This window comes from Sebastes umbrosus, chromosome 15 (assembly GCF_015220745.1).
Source record: "Sebastes umbrosus isolate fSebUmb1 chromosome 15, fSebUmb1.pri, whole genome shotgun sequence".
NCBI lineage: Eukaryota > Metazoa > Chordata > Actinopteri > Perciformes > Sebastidae > Sebastes > Sebastes umbrosus.
The window spans coordinates 2,919,116-2,937,623 of NC_051283.1; the positions used below are offsets into that span (position 1 = coordinate 2,919,116).

An 18,508-nucleotide genomic window follows, 5' to 3' on the forward strand; every position below is an offset into this window, starting at 1 on the left:
TAAAAAATTACCAAAATAAAAGTTAAAGGAATAATTCACTTACGGAATTTAAGGTAACACATGGTGAGTACTTCATATACAAACGGTCATGCTGTGTGTTAAGTATTGTTTTAATTTGATCTTAAGGGGAATAAACTATTTAGCAAAAAATGCAAAGGGAAAATTGACTCTAATAGATAAAGTTGTCTTTTTCTTGCCCTTATTCCCTCCTAAAAAATTAAAATGACATTCAAAGCATAATAGAATTCTCAATACCAATTGGCAACAGCTTTGTATTTATCAACTCATACACACTTTTATTTTCCATATTTCAATTAAACCTAATAGTCACTACATGGCCTTTTGCAGAGGAACAGTTATTGGTGAGACCTGCATGATAGCACCAGAAGGAATTTACCAGCAAATACTTCAGTTAAGAACCAGGGGAGGGGAAACGGTCAGTCTCAGACGGAACAAAACGTGTGATGGATAAAGAGATGTCTATCAATCAGTTCCCACATCTCAAAATAAGGCATCCACATGGAGAGAACGATGGAGACATAGCAGCATCAGAACCAGCACTACCCTTTAAGGCTGAAAGAAAGTTGTTTCTATTGTCCCGGGTTGTTCGATCAATATATGGATATAAAAACAGAGAGGCTCCGTAACAAAACCATAGTTAAAATGGGAAAAGCAGAGCATGTACGACACATTAAAATCTCTCCATAAATATTCACGGTGTTTGAAGCTTCTCTACACTTCACACCTGATATCACAACGTCATTATCTTGCAATGTCGCAGGTGAGCTGCTGAGCTTTGAATATATTCACCGGCTGATGGTAGAGCCCAGGAATTATATTGATGAACTGAGGTGGGTGTCCTCTGCTCACCTTTACTTACCCACTTCCCTTTTACAGAGCAGAAACAAATGTCAGCCGCTCTCGTCTTTTGTACAAAGTGAAAACACAGACCTCACATATGAACCTCTTCCTTCATTAAATACATCAGTAACAGTAACGCATGGCTTGTAAAACTACAGTACAGTGATTATTACTTATGGCCTATTTCAACTTCAACAGGGCCCTTTTATGTTGACGTGTAGGCCAAAACCAATGTTGATCCCAGTTTGTCTGAATTTACAGCTTCACCGTCTACACCAGGACATGGAAGGTACCAGTGATGAGACATCTTTCCGAGTCCTCTGTGTTACATTGTGGATATGGTGTGAAACACTGGAGAAGGGCAGAGCCGGGCTCAGTGAACTCTCAGCAGGGAGGCAGGAGCTGCTGTCAGTACTGAAAGGAGATGACAGAGTTCACTTTGTACACGTGGTACGAGCGGTTCCAGAAAACCCGAGTGAAGTAGTTTGTGTAGGGCGAGTAGTTCATCTTTATCTCGTGGCAGAATCTTCCGTGCTTGGAGAAGGAGTAGATCTCTCCTTTGTCATAAACGACCTGAATGAGACAAGAGGATTTGGAACTTTAATGAGAAGAACAACTGTATAACACTTTCTTAAAAATCACGTCATAATCCGGCACGGTCTCACCAAATGGCGTCAAAATGTTATGGTTGATAGGTGTACACCGGATTTATTTACTATGAGTCCCTCATTGTAATTATCTATATGTAACAATATGTCAAATGCACTGAAAGAAGAGTTCCACATGTTGGGAAATAATTCTTGCCAAGAGTTAGATGAGAAGATTGAGACCACTCTCATGTCCAAACGGTAAATATGAAGCTACAGTTAGCTTAGACTGGAAACGAGGGGAAACAGCTAACCTGGCTCTGTCAGCCAAGCCACCATGTGTATGGAAACAGCCCTATTAACTCCAGGAAGTCACTGCTCCCAAACAAGAACTAGTCTGATACATAACCCCCCCCCATACAACAGCAACGTGCCGTTATCACCCTTTGGTTTTTGTACAGATTAAACAAACAAGATATGACGTGTTTGTTAGTGAGCTTTAGAGGCGCTCATTTTGTTACCGTTGGACAGAGCCAGGCTAGCCGTTCCCCCCATCATATCCAGTCTTTATGCTAAGCTAAGCTAACTGGCTGACTTCATATTTACCGTACAGACATGAGAGAGGAATCAATTCTCTCATCTAACTCCAGGCAAAAAAGCAAGTTTCCAAACTATTCCTTTAAAGGGACTGTTTGTAACTTTTGAAGTGTATAAATGTACTGGGTCAGGACACATGCGCGCTCACATATGCGCGCTCGCGTGTGGCCGGAGTCACTGCTCCTCTGCCTGCTTGGGTTCACTGACAGAGCGCGCGCGCGTACTCGCTCCACCTCTAGACGTGAACGCGCGTTCACTTCACACTGCAGAAGAGTTAGTTTAGCTCTGAGAATATCTAGTGAATGTACAGTGGACGTTTGTGCAGAAATAACTGCTGCAGCTCCTCCAGACCAACAGAGGTTTTCCGTGTCTTGTGAAGTGACGGGGCTCCGCAGCGAGAAACGTTATTGCCTCCCCGACCGGGTGCGGTGTCTCCCCTGCGGGCGCAGTCGGGAGACAACGGCACCCGGTCGGGATGACGCTGCGGAGCTCCGTCACCGACCCGCTTTTTCTGCTTCAGAGCCCCGGCACTGACGCTGAGGCAGGAAAAGCCAACACTAGGATCAGCAGTGATTCATGGAGAGACCTTCGTCTGGTCAGCCAACATTACTGCCAAGCAGCTGAAATATAGAGTGATATTGTGGTTTTAGCTGACGTGTGTCGCCTCACTGTTCATGTCTATGTAGAGCGAGCAAGCGCGAGCCCGGCGCTGATTTTTGTTGACTTAACGGCCACAGGTGTCGCTGTTAACAAGCATTTCTGAAAGTTACAAATAGTCCCTTTAAACCATGTCTGTCTATTCAATATCTACTTACATATATGCGGGTGCTGTATCTTAGTTGTACAGTGCAAGATACCATGGTCTTAATTTAATTGTATGTAATGAGCAAGAGCACCACAAAAAACAGATTTAGCACTTTGCTTGTGTATGAAAACATCCCATTTCAGATTCTGGTGTTCTTTGTTGACGTTGATAGACTGCGCAGTATTCCTCAAACACTTAGTCCGATGGAAGATTATTCAAAACCTACTTCGATAAACTTAAAATCATGATTTTCACCTCATGGCAACAAACATGAACAATTCTAAACACGTTAACAGACATGCAGATGGGAATCTGCATTTTGTAGTAAAACTCACATGTCCATTGGCGATGTCCAGCAGGTCTTTGATCCTACAGCCTTTATTAAGACTGAGCTCGTTACAAATCGACTCCTCGATGATCACATAGTTTGTCTTGTGAGAGGTCAGAATCTTGTAGATGTCCTCTGCAGATCTCATTGCATACACCTGGTAAGTCTACAAGGAAAGAAAAAAAGGATATTCGTTTGAAACTAGAATTACCACCTCATGGTTGTATGACTCCACCAAGCAGTCAAGTTGCAGTTTACATCCATGTTTGTCCAAAATGTCATCCATTCATCATTTCATCCTGTTAGACATTTTGTATGAAATTGTCATGATTAGCATATGAGTTCTTGAGTTAAGGCCAAAAACGTGTTTTGTGAGGTCCATACGCTGTATATAAGAAGTGGACGTAGTCACCGTGACATCACCCATTCGGCATTTTGGACGTTGCCATCTTGGCTTTTGCAACCAGAAGTGACACGAGAGGGTGGAGCTAAGTACAACTGAACGCTGAATGAGACATTTTTAGGCGACCAAAAAGGTTATAATTAACTTTGATGAACTGAAAACACACTGTGAAAGGGTTAAAGTTGTTAGACGAATACACGGACAACTCCAAGACCGGACAACGCCGTGGTAGCGACCTGTCAATCACAAGTTAGACAAGCCCTTTAAGCATCCCCTGCTTTATGGCTCAGGCGTTCCTGAGATACCGTGACCAAAATGGTACGGACGGACGGACAACCCGAAAACATAATGCCTTTGGCCACGGCTGTCGGGGAGGATTGCCAGCTCAACTCATCTGTGAGAAGGAAAATCAAAATATGTTATGTCTTTTTCTCTAAAGGCATTTTTATGCCTTGAGCTTTGTTTGAGGTCGTGCCAAACTAGCCGCTAGGCAAGTATAATGCAAAAGTGTTACTTGGTGACATCACCACGTTACGGAAGAAAAGGCGGGACTTCAAGCAAGGTGTTTCAGGCAGTTCAGGAGCAGTGTTTCTGTGGGTGAGGGTAACTCCCTTTGGTGTGGTCGTTGTAACTTTGCAGACCTTTTACTTGCACAAAAAAACTATTTAACACACTAAAGGAAATGGAGAAAGCACAAAAATATAATAGATCCTCTTTAAAACTGTCCGTACTGTTCTAAGTCATGTTTTTCGATTATTTTCCAGTACCGGGAGTCTCCTTTTTTCCTTTCTGAATAAATCTGTCACCTTACTCACATCTTCAGTTCTCCTCAGCAGGTTGATGTCTGAGTAAAGCGGTAAACTGGTTACAGCTGAACCTGAACACAACTTCACTGTTCCCAACAGCTGAGGGCTGCCTGCAAAGACAGCCGCCACTGGAGCCTGGGACCTGGAAGACCAGAAGAAGACGTTAGATGCCACAATAAAGACTTTATGGACGTCTTTAAAAAGTATAGAAAGATGTGATGACCCACTTGATCCAGCTGATCAGCTCTACTGTATCTGGGTCATAAAACTCCTGCAGATCTGACAACTCTGCTAAGACACGAGGGCAGTACTGCAAGACAGGAGAGAGCAGTGAAGGAAGATATTATATGTCTTTAAATGTCCGACGTAAAGAGTTTCAAAAGATAAAGAGCTGAAAATCTCACCTCTCTCCACAGACTGAAACCAATGATGGTAGGAACTGCTGTGCTCAGGATCAGAGACTGGAGAGGAAAAGCAACAGTTAACACCTTAAATCTTTTGGATTTGTTGAATTTGGGGTTGTATGAGGTACTTATCCATAGTCACTGTATTAACTACAGTAGATGGCGGTGGAGAAACAGACAGGAGTACCAGCACAGAAGCTAAGAAGACTCCCTATAAACTTGGTATTTCACCTGAGGGCGGTGCCTTACATCCTGCGCTCTCGTCGTCTCGTATTGGGTTGTCTTGTCGCTTTTGGGTTGTTCATTAACCGAATCTGCCTTAACGCCACGATCAAACCTATTGGAGACCTCACGCCTAATTGTAACTTCAAACGGAGATGATTTATTTTTTAGTGATCATCCATTTACAAAGATACACCTTGCTCCTTGTACTGCTGGCATGGCTGCAACCACAACTAGACTTCCCTGCAGATTTTCAAATGACTTTTACCGGCCTGCTGAGAAATCCTCAAATTGACCATCATAACGTTATACTGAAAAAATAAAGATGAATGCAGATTAAGGCCCCGATCATACAGTGTTTTAGCACCCTGGGTGGCTTTTTGTAATTGTTTTCACTGAGATTGAAGCGTTTTGGTTCAGCGTTTGTGTTGTTGAGCGCTGCATGTTTATCTGCTCTTTTACAGGAGCGCCCTGTCGAAAAATATTCAACTCGGAGCGGAAAAGCGCCTTACGTTATTAGCATTTTTTCTGATTGTGGTGACTTTTGCTGAATACAAGGAGCTGTATGACTTTACCAACCGTAGTAACCGTGATCTGAACAGAAAACCGCAGGAGGCAAATTAGTGCAGTACTTGAGATTTCGGGTAAATTGATTTCATTCATTTAAACTGTGCAATTAACTATTTGGGTCGTGTACAGCTCATGGTTTGTAATAAGGTAACGTTGGCACTCATTTGGTGACGCAGCAAACTGCAAAACACACTCTGTCTGATCAGGGCCTAACGTTACTGTCCATCCGATCACATGTCACTCGACTCGCTCACTCACACACATAACGTTAACCTAAAAGAATCAATATCAGTTTAAGTGAAAGCTATATTCAGAATATTTTCACAGCTTTATCTTGCTGTCAGACAGCCCTTTTTCGACGGGGAACTGAAGTCGTTATATCAATCTATGCTCTCTTCTGCTGCCATCGTCCACAGCAGTACATTGCTTTGCTCCCGTGCTGGTACTCCTGTCTGCTTCTCCAAACTGGAGGCGTGCCAGCCGCCATCTACCGTAGGTAATACACTGACTATGGATAAGTACTTCATACAACCCCACTTCAAAAATCGGAATTATTTCTTTAAGCAAGAACCTGGATGACCAATGATTTGTAGTAACAAATGATGGGGATTAGGTTCTTTTGCAACTGTATGTTATAATAATACTTCATATGTAGCAAAACAATTCTGCAGATTAGATATTAATCTAATTTAAAAACACCCTTTTGGGTGAATTTAATGGGAAAAAATGTTTGTCCAAAGTCATGCACTTTTTTTTTATAATTTAAAGAGCACAATGTTTGCTGTTAAAAGTGAATATCAGAAGCCACTCACCAGTACTACAGGGTGGATGGACTTCAGTTTGAGCCACTTAAACACAGTCATCCAGAGGTCTGGAGAACACACACCGAATGCTGTGAACATGCAGACGTACGGGGTCCATAAATATTTCATCCTGCATGAGAAAAGAACACAGTTGATGTCTTGTTGTGCCATAATGAACAATTCAGCAATGCTTCACTTCAAATTCCAAAACACTTTTACGCTGATGGACGCACCCATCAAACAGCAGAGCCAGGCCTCCAAAAAGCAACGTGTGAAAAACATGATAGATGACCTCTGGCTGCTCTCCTATTCGTCCATCTTCAAGCCTGAGGTTGGTTTTCATCGGCTGGCCACTGTATGAAAGTCAAAGTGGAACCATGATACATGCAGACAAGAGAGTCAAACAGCAGAAACTTCAAACTGTAGCTGGTCACAAGTGACAAGCTCTGTCAAATATAATCATAGAAAGACACCCAGGAGGAATGGCATGCATTGTGTTTGGCACAAGTCTCTAACCTGAGTCTTCTGTAAATGGTCTGCAGGGTGGACAGCAGGCAGACAGTGAGTACCAGGAAGTAGAAGGGAAGGACTGAGGCCTGCGTCAGCCGTAGAAATAAGTCCTGACCGGGTGTCTGGAAACTCTTTTGGCACAGGAGGAAGTTGGTGATAAAGTCACTGACATAGAAGGAAAGAAAACATTGAAATTAGATTACAGTGGATTAGATTATACAGACAAAAACAGCACACGCACTGACTAACACATATGGATACTGTTCAAAACCACACAAGATAATACACACTGTGTATTAGCCTGCATTGGAACAGCTAACTTTTAATGCAACAGCTGTGACTCACGTTGTTGTGTTGAGCCCAAATTTTACTTCAAGGAATTTCAAAATGAAGTCACTCTCACTTACAGGTATAAGTTTCTGTGAATGAAAAACAGTGATGATTAACCAACAGTTATAATCAGGGCTGTCAAACGATTAAAATATTGAATGGCTATTAATCGCAAATTAATCGCACATTTTGTATCTGTTCAAAATGTACCTTAAAAGGAGATTTGACAAGTATTTAATACTCTTATCAACATGGGAGTGGGCAAAGATGCTGCTTTATGCAAATGTATGTATATATTTATAATTGGAAATCAATTAACAACACAGAACAATGACAAATGTTGTCCAGAAACCCTCACAGGTACTGCATTTAGCATAAAAAATATGCTCAAATCATAACATGGCAAACTGCAGCTCACCAGGCAACAACAGCTGTCAGTGTGTCAGTGTGCTGACTTGACTATGACTTGCCCCAAACTGCATGTGATTATCATAAAGTGGGCATGTCTGTAAAGGGGAGACTCGTGGATACCCATAGAACCCATTTACATTCACATATCTGGAGGTCAGAGGTCAAGGGATCCCAGTTTTTCCTCGCCAAAATTTAGCGTAAGTTTGGAGTGTTATTTAGCCTCGTGTGCAACAAGCTAGTATGACATGGTTGGTACCAATGTATTCCTTACGTTTTTGTAGTTTCATAGGATACCAGTATCTTCACTCAAGCTTCAAAACTGAACACGCTACAACCTAAAACGTTGCGTTAATGCGTTAAAGAAATTAGTGGCGTTAAAACGAATTTGCGTTATTATCACGTTAACTTTGACAGCCCTAGTTATAATACAATACATGACTAATAACTACAAACGAATGCTCTTGACTTGAAATGGATCAATGGAGACAGCCAGCCCATGATCCTGTGGTTGGTTTTTACCTTGACCAAATAACTGAAGGTGATCCCCGTGGTAAAGACTAGGTGGAAGTGTAGGAAGAGCTTCATCACTCTGGCCACAAGAGGCCCCATCTTCATCTTTTGCTGCAATAGAAATACAGAAAAATAGCATTGAGATGGTGTTACTCTACGTTCAAAGGCTGAAAGTCATCAATTAAGGTTTTAATGATAAAATACAGAGAAAATAGAAAATCCTCACATTTGAGAAGGTGCAACCAGGAAACGATTTTTTTTTAATTTACTTGATAAATTAGTTAAATTAATAAAACCCACTAGTTATTATCTGTTAACCAATGATTTAAATCACGGTGACAGCACCAAAGCTCACCCATCTGGGATTCAATGCAAGTTAAAACAAACGCCTGAAATATGTAATTTGACTGAGCTCTGACGTGAGGGAGCAGCTAACTCTACCTGGAAGTACCTCGCGAGCACTGAGCCAATCAGGAGGCTGAGCAGAGGCGAGCTGAGCAGGGTCGGGTTCTGAAACTGGAACATGTAGGCCAGGAACAAAGAGCTGAGGTACACCTTGTGAATGTCAGCCATCTTAACGTTTCCAGGTGGAGGGATGATGGAGAGAAAGAGAGACACCGAGAGAGAAGAGGAACAAAGGAAGAAGCACAAAGTCTTTGAGGATAATTGTGGGCACAACGTAGGAGGAGCTATAGATACTTTTTTAACAGTTACATTTTGGGAAATCACATTTGTTCCTGAAGAATATTTAAGCTCATTATAAATAAAAAGACCACAGCATTTTTCTCTTTTTCCACATCGTATGTTTATAAAGAACTGGCCAAAGGTTTAGGATTACTTCTTGTTTAGGTGTCATAAATGCATTAATTAAAAGCTTAAAAAAAAAAAATTCCTCAGTCCACAAAACTCATTCTTAACTAGATCTAATAAAAGAGTGTGCTATACCAGTAAACCAAAAACTACAACAGCAGAGCTGGATTTCATTCATTAATTCAGTGGTTAAAGGAATAGTTTAAGAACATTTGGGGAAATACGTTTTTTTGCCAAGAGTCCGATAAGAGGACCGACACCACTCTAATGTCTGTCAGTTAAATATTAAGCTATACACAGCAGGCAGTTAGCTTAGCTTAGCATAAAAACAGTAGGGCTGGGACGATACACCTATCTCCTGATTTGATACTATCACGATACCTGGGTGCCAATTCGAAATGTCTTGCGATTATTAAGTATTGTGATTCGATATTATGATTTATTGCGATTTTTGTTCACTTTTTATTAACACTAGAAAAGATGACACTAGGAAAGGTCTAATCATACACTTCTAGGGACTTCTAATTTGAAAAATCTCTAAATTAATACGGTAAAAATGTTTGATTTTCAGCATGTATGTAGTCAGAGATGTCTTGAAGACAAATATATCACTCATTGTGAGGAATTATTTACTACATTTTTTCCAGCAACCCAAAAATCAAAGAATAAAGACATTTCCCTCACAAATTAGTGTTTTTTTCTTTTTAATTTATAAAGGGACATGTAATGTTTTATACTTCTGGTGAATACAATCAATTAATCTTATTTCCATATATGTATTTTGTATATACAGTTCCTTTTGTTAAAACCTTATTTTGAAAATCGGACGTAGTCCCACGTGTATACTTCCGCTAACTTCTCCAAGTTAGCTAGCGCTCCCGTCAGCTCCGTTCTCTTTATGGTCAGCTCCATCGGGGCCGTTTGAATGCATTTAACATAAATGTCAGTATATGGGTGCTCTACAGTTGTAGCGTCGGTTAATTTGACCACGGAGATGAGAGCGAAGGTCGGCTCGACCGTACATTACCGCGATATGATAACGTTTCCTGTCCATGACAGAGTTAGCATGCGGCTTTAGGCATGATGTCTAGCTCTGCTCTTCCTGCAATGTGTGAAACCCAAAGTGTTTCCATCCTTTACTGGATGTGAAGTGTTTACCACTTTGGATTTAACATGTGAGGGTTCAGGTCGTATCAACGCTGACCCTCCGTCGTTTTCTGCTTTTTTTTCGGTTCGCTGCGGCTTGTTTTGGTGACGGATACGGAACGGATATGGCGCCACGTTACTCAGACAAGAACAATAACAATGGTAACTTCCTTCTACCTCCACATAGACTCAAATGAAGCCATTACATTGATTCTGGCATTAAAATATCAATCTCAAAATCACGAAAAAAAAAATACATAGGTGAATTGGATTTCCCCCCCCATCCCTAAAAAACAGTAGGAAACTGTAACTGTAACTAAATCTGCCTATGAGCACCTTTAAAGCTCAGTAATTAACATGTTATATCTTGTTTGTTTATTCACACAAAAAACGCAGCGTAAAAATAACAAATTGTGGTTTTATGTGCGGGACTATTTCTTGATCAGGTGCAGTCCCTTCCTTACCTTGCGTGGTGGCACCAGGTCAAAAGAGTCGAGTAAGAAAAGACAGAGGCCTTGGATGAAGAGCACGTAGTGGCTGTGTTCCCAGACCAGGAGGAAGGTGAAGGTGGTGGCACTCATGGTGAGATAGCAAAACATCTACACAGAAAGAAAGTTTGTGATGTAAATGCAGAGTTCCACCTAACTTTGATATGGTAGGAGGATTATTTACCAAACTGGTTTCATGAGAGGCTCACCTCAGTGGCAGAGCAGATATTATTACTCAAGAATCCAGTCAAAGCTGCAACCTGGCAAGAGAAGTAAGGCAGAGCCCAGTTGTCCCGCAGAGGAATGGCATAGTCCACTCTGCTTGTATCTGGTCTGAGGAAGAAATGACCCACAGACGAGTTGTAGAGGGGACAAGTCACCAGAAATCAGAAGGAAAACGAGTGAGACTGGAATCTGAAACAGGAGGGTATTATTATGCTTCATCACTGAGATTTGAATTTGTCTTAAAGGAACAATGTGTAACATTTTAGGGGATCAATTAGCAGAAATGGAATATAAGATTCATAACTATGTTTTCAGTAGTGTGTAATCGCATGAAACTCAGAATCGTGGTTATTTCGTTAGCTTAGAATGAATCCTTCATATCTACATAGGGAGCGGGTCCTCTTCACGGAGTCCGCCATGTTTCTACAGTAGCTCAGAACGGACAAGCCAAACTCTGGCTCTAGAGAGAACCTTTCGTGTTTTTACATTACCTGAAGGCCTCCATAGTTCTCTGACACGCTTGTGAGACGGCGGTAACGTGAGCTGCAGAGTGCTAAATTGTGGTACAGCTAGCCGCCGTCTGAAAGTAATGGTATTATGGTAAGGATGACCTCTGAGCGAGGTGAACGGCGATATCACGGTTTTGTACTCTGTGACTCACGTTACCGCAGTCTTGGCAAGGGAGGAGTGAGAGGAAGGGTAGTTGGTAGTTCAGTTGGTTGCAATCTGCAACCACACCACTAGATGCAGCCAAATCCTACACACTGGACTTTTAACAGCAGCCTACATGTCCCATTTTCAAGACTGTTTTGTTCTCAGAATGTAGAAGCAACAGAGGAGAAAAAGTGGAAAGAAAGGATGCATGATAAAGTTCACAACAGGATGGTAACTTTACCGTGCTGACAGGAGGAAAAATCGTGATGAGGCATACAGACAAACCGGGCGGCAGAGTTCCTCTCACCTGTTGATCACATACCAGGCCACGGCCAACATGCCGGCCACCCAGGTGCCGCTCATCACCCAGCTACACACAAACAGGGCGGTGACATAGACCGCCTGGAGCCCGAAAACCGCTCCAACATAGAAGTAGATCGGCTCCACAAAATCCTGAAGGTAGAGAGAGAAACATAAAGGTTTCATCACAGGCGAGGCCAAAATGATATGAGGAGGAACATAAACAACTCTGTATAATGTTTGCTTTAAATGGCTGTATACCAACTATGTCAATGCCAGAAATCCAATGTCAAATAAGAAAGTGTTAAAATGAGGCGGTGTACTAATTGATAACTTAAATAAGACTTACTACGTATACTGTATAGCAAAATAAGTGAAATGTCAATGTTGTTGTTTGGTGCTGGGCCAACTAGCATGAAGGCGTCTTGCTATTGTAATCTATAGCCAGGAAATGCAATGCAAAAGTTTGACTTCTCTCCAATTTTTTCTGGCTCAATGCTTTGAATGATTTATTGCGTTATTAGCTGCTATGAAGCTCCATTTCCATGTATGTTGTCACTGAGTAGACTGAGAAGAACAAATACAAACCAGCAACACACTAGCATGCAGTGGCGGCCGGCCAATAGAGGGCCACGGGGCCTGGCCCCACCCACCTTGAGCCACCAAAAAAAAAAAAAAAAAAAAAAAAAAATTATAAAATTATTAATTCTAAAAATTCTAAAAATTCTAAAAATTGTCAATATGTGTGTTTTTGACCTATGGAATATACCCGTAATATTTGTAAAATAGGATAACTGCGCCAAATATCTGCTTTCCTCCTTGAACTCTCTGCTAGTGCACCTCTCAGCTGCTCACATGCACTTTCTGGGGCCAAATGGATTTGGCCCAAGGAAGGCGGGTCTAATAAGCAGTACAGCCAATCACTGATTAAAGATATATGATTACAAGCATGAATGACATACAATTCATCCAATCAGCGCCGTAAAAAAGACTTCGGGGGGGCCAAACTGATTTGGCCCATAGCGCACGTTCACGTTCACGTGTGTCTCTCTCTGTTCTCGTCAGGGCTCATGTCAGTTCTCGCGTGATCTTGACAATGGAACAGCCAAGCACTAGTAGCGCTACTCTTGCAAGACTCAACCCTAACTCGATCAAATCTCTCCTCCAAGACCCGTTTGAGAGAAGGACTTTGGCGGAGAAACTCCTGGTGAAACAACTGGGCCCAGATCAACCTCCTGGACTCAGCATAAAACAACAGACCGGCGTACAAGGCAAGCCACACATGCGGAGCTTCTGTAAAGACTGGTACGCGAGGAAGGCCTGGCTAGCTGGATGCAGTCAAGCTAATGCTGTATTTTGCTTCCCATGCGTGCTTTTTAAGTCGACAGGGTCAGATTCAGCATGGGCAGAGACGGGAGTAAGAGACATGAAACACTTGTCTGAAAAAATAAGAAAACACGAGAACACCAGGATGCACATAGATAACTCCGTGAAGCTAGCTATGCTAGGCAGAGTGAACATTGCAATGCAGCTGGACGAAGGACACAGGCTTGCGGTAAAGAAGCACAATGAGGAGGTGGATAAAAACCGGCACATTTTATCAAAAATAATTGATTGTGTCAAGTTTTGCGGGGCTTTTGAGTTAGCCTTGCGTGGGCATGACGAGACTGACTCCTCGGACAACCCCGGCGTGTTCAAGGGACTTGTGGACTTTGTAGCGTCCCTCGACAGTGTGCTGGAGGAGCACCTCGAGACAGCCAGCGTTTTCAAAGGCACGTCGAAGACGGTACAGAACGAGCTGCTGGACTGCATGCTGTCGGTTGTAAGGGATTACATTCTGGAGGAAGTCAAAAACGCGGATTTTATCGCCATTCAAGCGGACGAGACGACGGACATTTCCACCCACTGCCAGCTGGTGCTCGTGCTACGCTACATAGATGCTAGCGGTAATGTACAAGAGCGGTTCTTCGAGTACATCACCATCCAGAACGTGACCGCTGACACCATCGCTACAGCGCTTATGGAGAGGCTGAGCACCATACTCCCACCCGGACAAACAGACAAACTTATTGCCCAGGCGTACGACGGGGCTGCCGTCATGAGGGGAATTGAATTGTATGAATAAGATGTCCTTATGTCAGTGTTGGAATAAATGATAGAAATGTAACTGCAAAGTAGTAATGCGTTTTTGATACCTTTTTTTTGCATTGAATCGTACTAGGATGTTTGTTGAAATTGATTGGCCCTACCCAAAAAAAATCCACCAGCCGCCACTGCTAGCATGTCACATGCTAAACCACTCAATCTGATAAGATACATATGCAAACTTAAAAAAATAAAATGCAAATGTAACTGGCTTGTCAGAGTACAAACCTATGCAAACCATCTGAAGTTCAACTAACGTTTACCGTTTTGCTTCAGACGTATGAGAGGAACTATGTTACTATTTCTAATCTGTCTGCCAGTGTTTGTTTACTTTAAAACAGGGCATTGTGCTGGTTCAGCGCCAAAAGCCCCGTTTCCACGGGAGGAACTTTCCCCCGGAACTAAGAACCTTTTTTAGGAACTCATTGTGTTTTCGACCCGGGTCTAAATTAAGTTCCGGGAACATATTCCAGGGCCTTCCTGGGGGGGTAGTACTTTCTGAAAGTACAGGAACTTTCGGGGTGGAGTTTGCAGGGATAACCGTTGCTGATTGGTAAAACAAACACACAGCACTGCTAATAAATAACCCTCAAACACTCAACAGATGATTTACTGTGGAGACAGACACTCTTAGTTTAATTTTCCTCTGCTGTATTTCATTCATTACATCCTATGTGCATCAGTAAATATATGAAGCAGTAAATATTGTCGCATTGAGACGAAACCTAATGGGTATTTTTCCAGCATTTATTTTGGAGAAAAAACAGGCGGACACACTGAACTGCAGGCTACAGAGTGTATTTACTGCTGTGACCACCGGCAGCCCTCGCCTCACGTCATGTTGCTTTTTCGTACGTCACCGAACTAATTGGCCTAACCTTCGCAGGTCTTTAGACCGCGGTGAAAATGCAGACAACAGTGGGCTGAAGGAACCTTTTAGTTCCTTGAAAAGGAGTTCCAAGGACTTTTCACAGCTTTTGTTCTTTGGAAAATATATGTGCACCTTCCATCTCATATTATCATTTAAGAAACAAATATGCCACAAATGTATCGTAGCTCATGGTCAAAACAGACAATGTCTTAATTACACTTTAAGTTCAATCATAAGCTGATCAAACAGCAAAAACAAGCCCACCTGGCTGCCGGTGAGTCTGTACATTAGGCTTGTGATGAGCTCTGGATACAGAGACAGACGCTCCACTGCGTTGATGGTCTGACCTGAAACAGTCCTGTTATCCAGCGTCAGCTCATAAAACCCTGGAAAACACAAACCACATGAGCACAGAATTGAGCGACAAGGAGAGAGCGACATCCGTAGCCATTTCATTCAAGTTAGTGTCTGTTTTGGTATTTAATTCAATATTTTATTTCTTTAATGAGAAGCAGAAAGAACACATGTACCTCTTTCAAAGGACGGTGCCGTCAGCATGTGCTTGTAGTAGTAATAATACAGCCCGCTGCCTCCTTGGAAGGTGATTTCCCGCTCTAGCTCCTGAGATGCAATAAAGTGAATTTTAGAATTGATATGTTTATGGCAGAGAAGTGGAAATTTAAGGGAAGCAGACTCGTGAGTCACCCACCTGTCTAATTGAAAACCAGAACTTCCTGTCATGATACGCAGACAGATACGCGGCATAAAGCACGCCACAGGCAACTGCTGCCAGACATCCGAAGAACACCCTCACCAGGCGCTGCAAAAAACCCGCTGAGGGGCAGAAATATAACAGTGAACATTACATATCACAACAATACTTTAGTAAGTTATAATGACAAGTGTGTTAGACACATTTTGTCTGTTTATAAAGGAAAAAAGCAACCCTCAGACAGTTTTACACTGTAACTATCCTGCCACACCATCGTCAAGGGTTTATCGAGACACTGGAGAAACTAGTCTTCTTTTCTAAGATTGATTCTGTATTAATGGTTTAAACTGCTCACACAGTGCTGGGCTCTATGGGTAAATAAGATACCACTATAAAAAGGACCTTCTTCTAATGTTGATATGCTTAGATTTAGTAAAAAGTGCATTTCACAACTCTTTTTAGGAGAATTCTGCTTCAGTAATTTAACTCCCTGAGATTCGTGGGATTGCGGGCGATGCCAATCGACTTAACTATCTTTCAGAGGTTGTAGCAGGTTCAGTTTTAAGCTAGTTAAGGTACAGATATATGAAACTAGAAAACCTAAGGAATCCATTTGTACTGACCATGTCATGCTAACTTGTTGGGAAGGAGGCTAACTAATGCTAAAAATGTAGGCAACATTTTGGCGAGGAAAGCTGGCATGGCCATTTTCAAAGGGGTCCCTTGACCTCTGACCTCAAGATATGTGAATGAAAATGGGTTCTATGGGTACCCACGAGTCTCCCCTTTACAGACATGCCCACTTTATGATAATCACGTGCAGTTTTTTGAATGTAGGATAAATGTATTATATTCGCCTATTCTCAAATGGTGTATTTGAATATTTCTGCATACTGGGGTCCCTAAACAGTCTTGGGATTGCATAAATTAGGTATCACTGTAAAGCTGAGACTCTTGTGGATCCAATGAGCCCAACTGTATTCATGTGTGATGATGTTAGTCCCCATAGTAGCCATTCATTGAAGTGAGACCATTTTTTTAATCTTGACCTCACTGTATAAAATGACCTGCGGTGACCTCACAACAGAAGTGCTCTCCATCCAATCACCAAAGTTTTTGATCCCAAATCACAGCATGGCTTTTTATATGGTGTTCCTCGAGGTCTTGGTGTCTTAATGTGGTATTTTGGAGGGATTATTGATCATTTTTATCAATTCTTGAGTGGTGAAAAATGGTTAAATTTAGCACCAAATCTGTGTAACAAATGGTATCAACCCCAAAATTGCCCCAACAACTTGTGAGACACAAATGAGCATTGGAATGGCCATCATATACTTCTATCATATTGTTCTAAGCCTTTATATACTTTCACAATTGAATTAATTAATTAATTAATGTTTATTTATGACTAGAACAACTTGACACACAGTGCTGAGCTGCATCTCAAATTAATCTTCAGGTTCCCAGCTTTCAGATGATGTACACCACTTCTATGTGACATCTACTGTTGACCTGCTATCTCCCCCTAAAGACCCCCTGTACCTCCCTAAGAAAGACTAAACATGTATATTGTGGGTCTCAGAGGGTTAACCCAAACTGTAAAAAGGTCCCATTAATCTGTTGGAACATTGTCTATGTTAAACCAGGTACTACAGGAGTAAAACAATAAGGAAATTAGTCTTGAAACACATCACAAAAAGCTGTAACAGAATTCATAATTTTTAACGTGTTCCAATGAAGGCGAGTGAAAGTATTCTGCTGTTATCATCAGTATCATCTCTTGTCCATCAGAACTTTCCTCCATGTTTGTGTTGAACTCAGGATACAGAAATAGTATGATCAGTAACAGTCTCGACATAAAGTCAGATCTTCTGACATGACACATGTGACAGTTATAACGTGGATGTAATATTGGCTACAATATGATTTTGGACATAAGTGACAGCCCTAAAACAAGATCATCAGTTGAGAGTGGGACTGATACTGATACTGCTTTATAAAGTGAAGTTGACACTGGGCAGTGCTGAAAGTGTACAGAGTGTAGAGGACATGAACTTACATGCAGAAGAGCACTTGGATCTTTTGACAGAAGACTCGGGTCTGTTTGATTCTTCCTGTGTCTGTTGAGCATCCTCTTCTTTAACTTCCCCCTCATCCTCCTGCTGCTTGTCATCTCCATCCTCTTCTTTATCCTCCTGCTGCTTGTCATCTCCATCCTCTTCTTTATCCTCCTGCTGCTTGTCATCTCCATCCTCTTCTTTATCCTCCTGCTGCTTGTCCGCTCCATCCTCTTCTTTAACTTCTCCCTCATCTTCCTCCTGCTGATGGTCCTCTCCATCCTCACCGGTGGACACAGTCCCCTCCTCCTCTGTGTTCACCGGCTCTCTGGTAGCTGGTCAGGTGGAACCACAGACAGACAGTTCAATAACTACAAGCTCTGTGACAATGTATAACAGGTCAGAGGTCATGTTTCTGTGGGAAAGTTAACTGAAGTTACCGGATGTTTTTAGCACAGGAAGCTAACTGGTATTCAGTTAGCAGACTGCTAAGTTAGCTCAACTTACATGTAGCCTGCACCTCTGGCTCATTGTGCCGCCCGTCATCTTCTTTATCACCCTCCAAAGGGTCTGTTCTTCGACATCTTAATTCGGTCATGACGAGATGAGATTAGTCCGAGAGGAGTTGTCTGATGTGTTGAGACAGCAGCATGCTAGCTAACAAGCTAACGAGCAGTCAGCTAGCTAACCCAAGAGCCCTCAGATCAATACTTTGCTCTGAAGTAAACCAGGCAGGTGACAAGCCGAGTTACACGCTTCCCTCTTCTAATGGAACTTTTATTGTATGAAGTTGTAAAGCAGAAGTGTCACAGCTCCAGTGTCTGCGGTGTTTACTGAGTAGAGGACTGAAGTTAGCACCGCTGCTGGGACAGAGCGGAAGTTACGGATGCGGATGGCTACAGAAACTAGTGATGGGAATTCCGGCTCTTTTCAGTGAGCCAGATCATTTGGCT

At 42.2% G+C, this 18,508-nt stretch overlaps 1 protein-coding gene across 2 annotated transcripts; it reads right to left on the reverse strand.

The window, feature by feature from the left end:
• Nucleotides 1-258: 258 nt before the first annotated feature.
• LOC119503329 (probable C-mannosyltransferase DPY19L4) lies at nt 259-18,466 on the reverse strand. Of its 2 annotated transcripts, none has more exons than XM_037795041.1 (20): nt 18,063-18,466; nt 17,853-17,890; nt 17,558-17,693; nt 15,496-15,620; nt 15,317-15,407; nt 15,051-15,172; nt 11,778-11,923; nt 10,801-10,924; nt 10,568-10,702; nt 8,589-8,720; nt 8,157-8,258; nt 7,242-7,315; nt 6,903-7,061; nt 6,620-6,739; nt 6,396-6,516; nt 4,792-4,848; nt 4,615-4,697; nt 4,397-4,529; nt 3,186-3,344; nt 259-1,434 (listed from the first exon to the last, which is right to left on the reverse strand). In XM_037795041.1, the coding sequence occupies exons 1-20, from the start codon at nt 18,151-18,153 to the stop codon at nt 1,270-1,272; spliced, it is 2,313 nt and encodes a 770-aa protein (XP_037650969.1). In that variant the 5' UTR covers nt 18,154-18,466; the 3' UTR covers nt 259-1,269. The 2 variants fall into 2 exon arrangements, with proteins under 2 accessions (XP_037650969.1, XP_037650968.1); XM_037795040.1 differs by having other exon boundaries at nt 17,558-17,671; nt 17,744-17,890.
• Nucleotides 18,467-18,508: the final 42 nt, after the last annotated feature.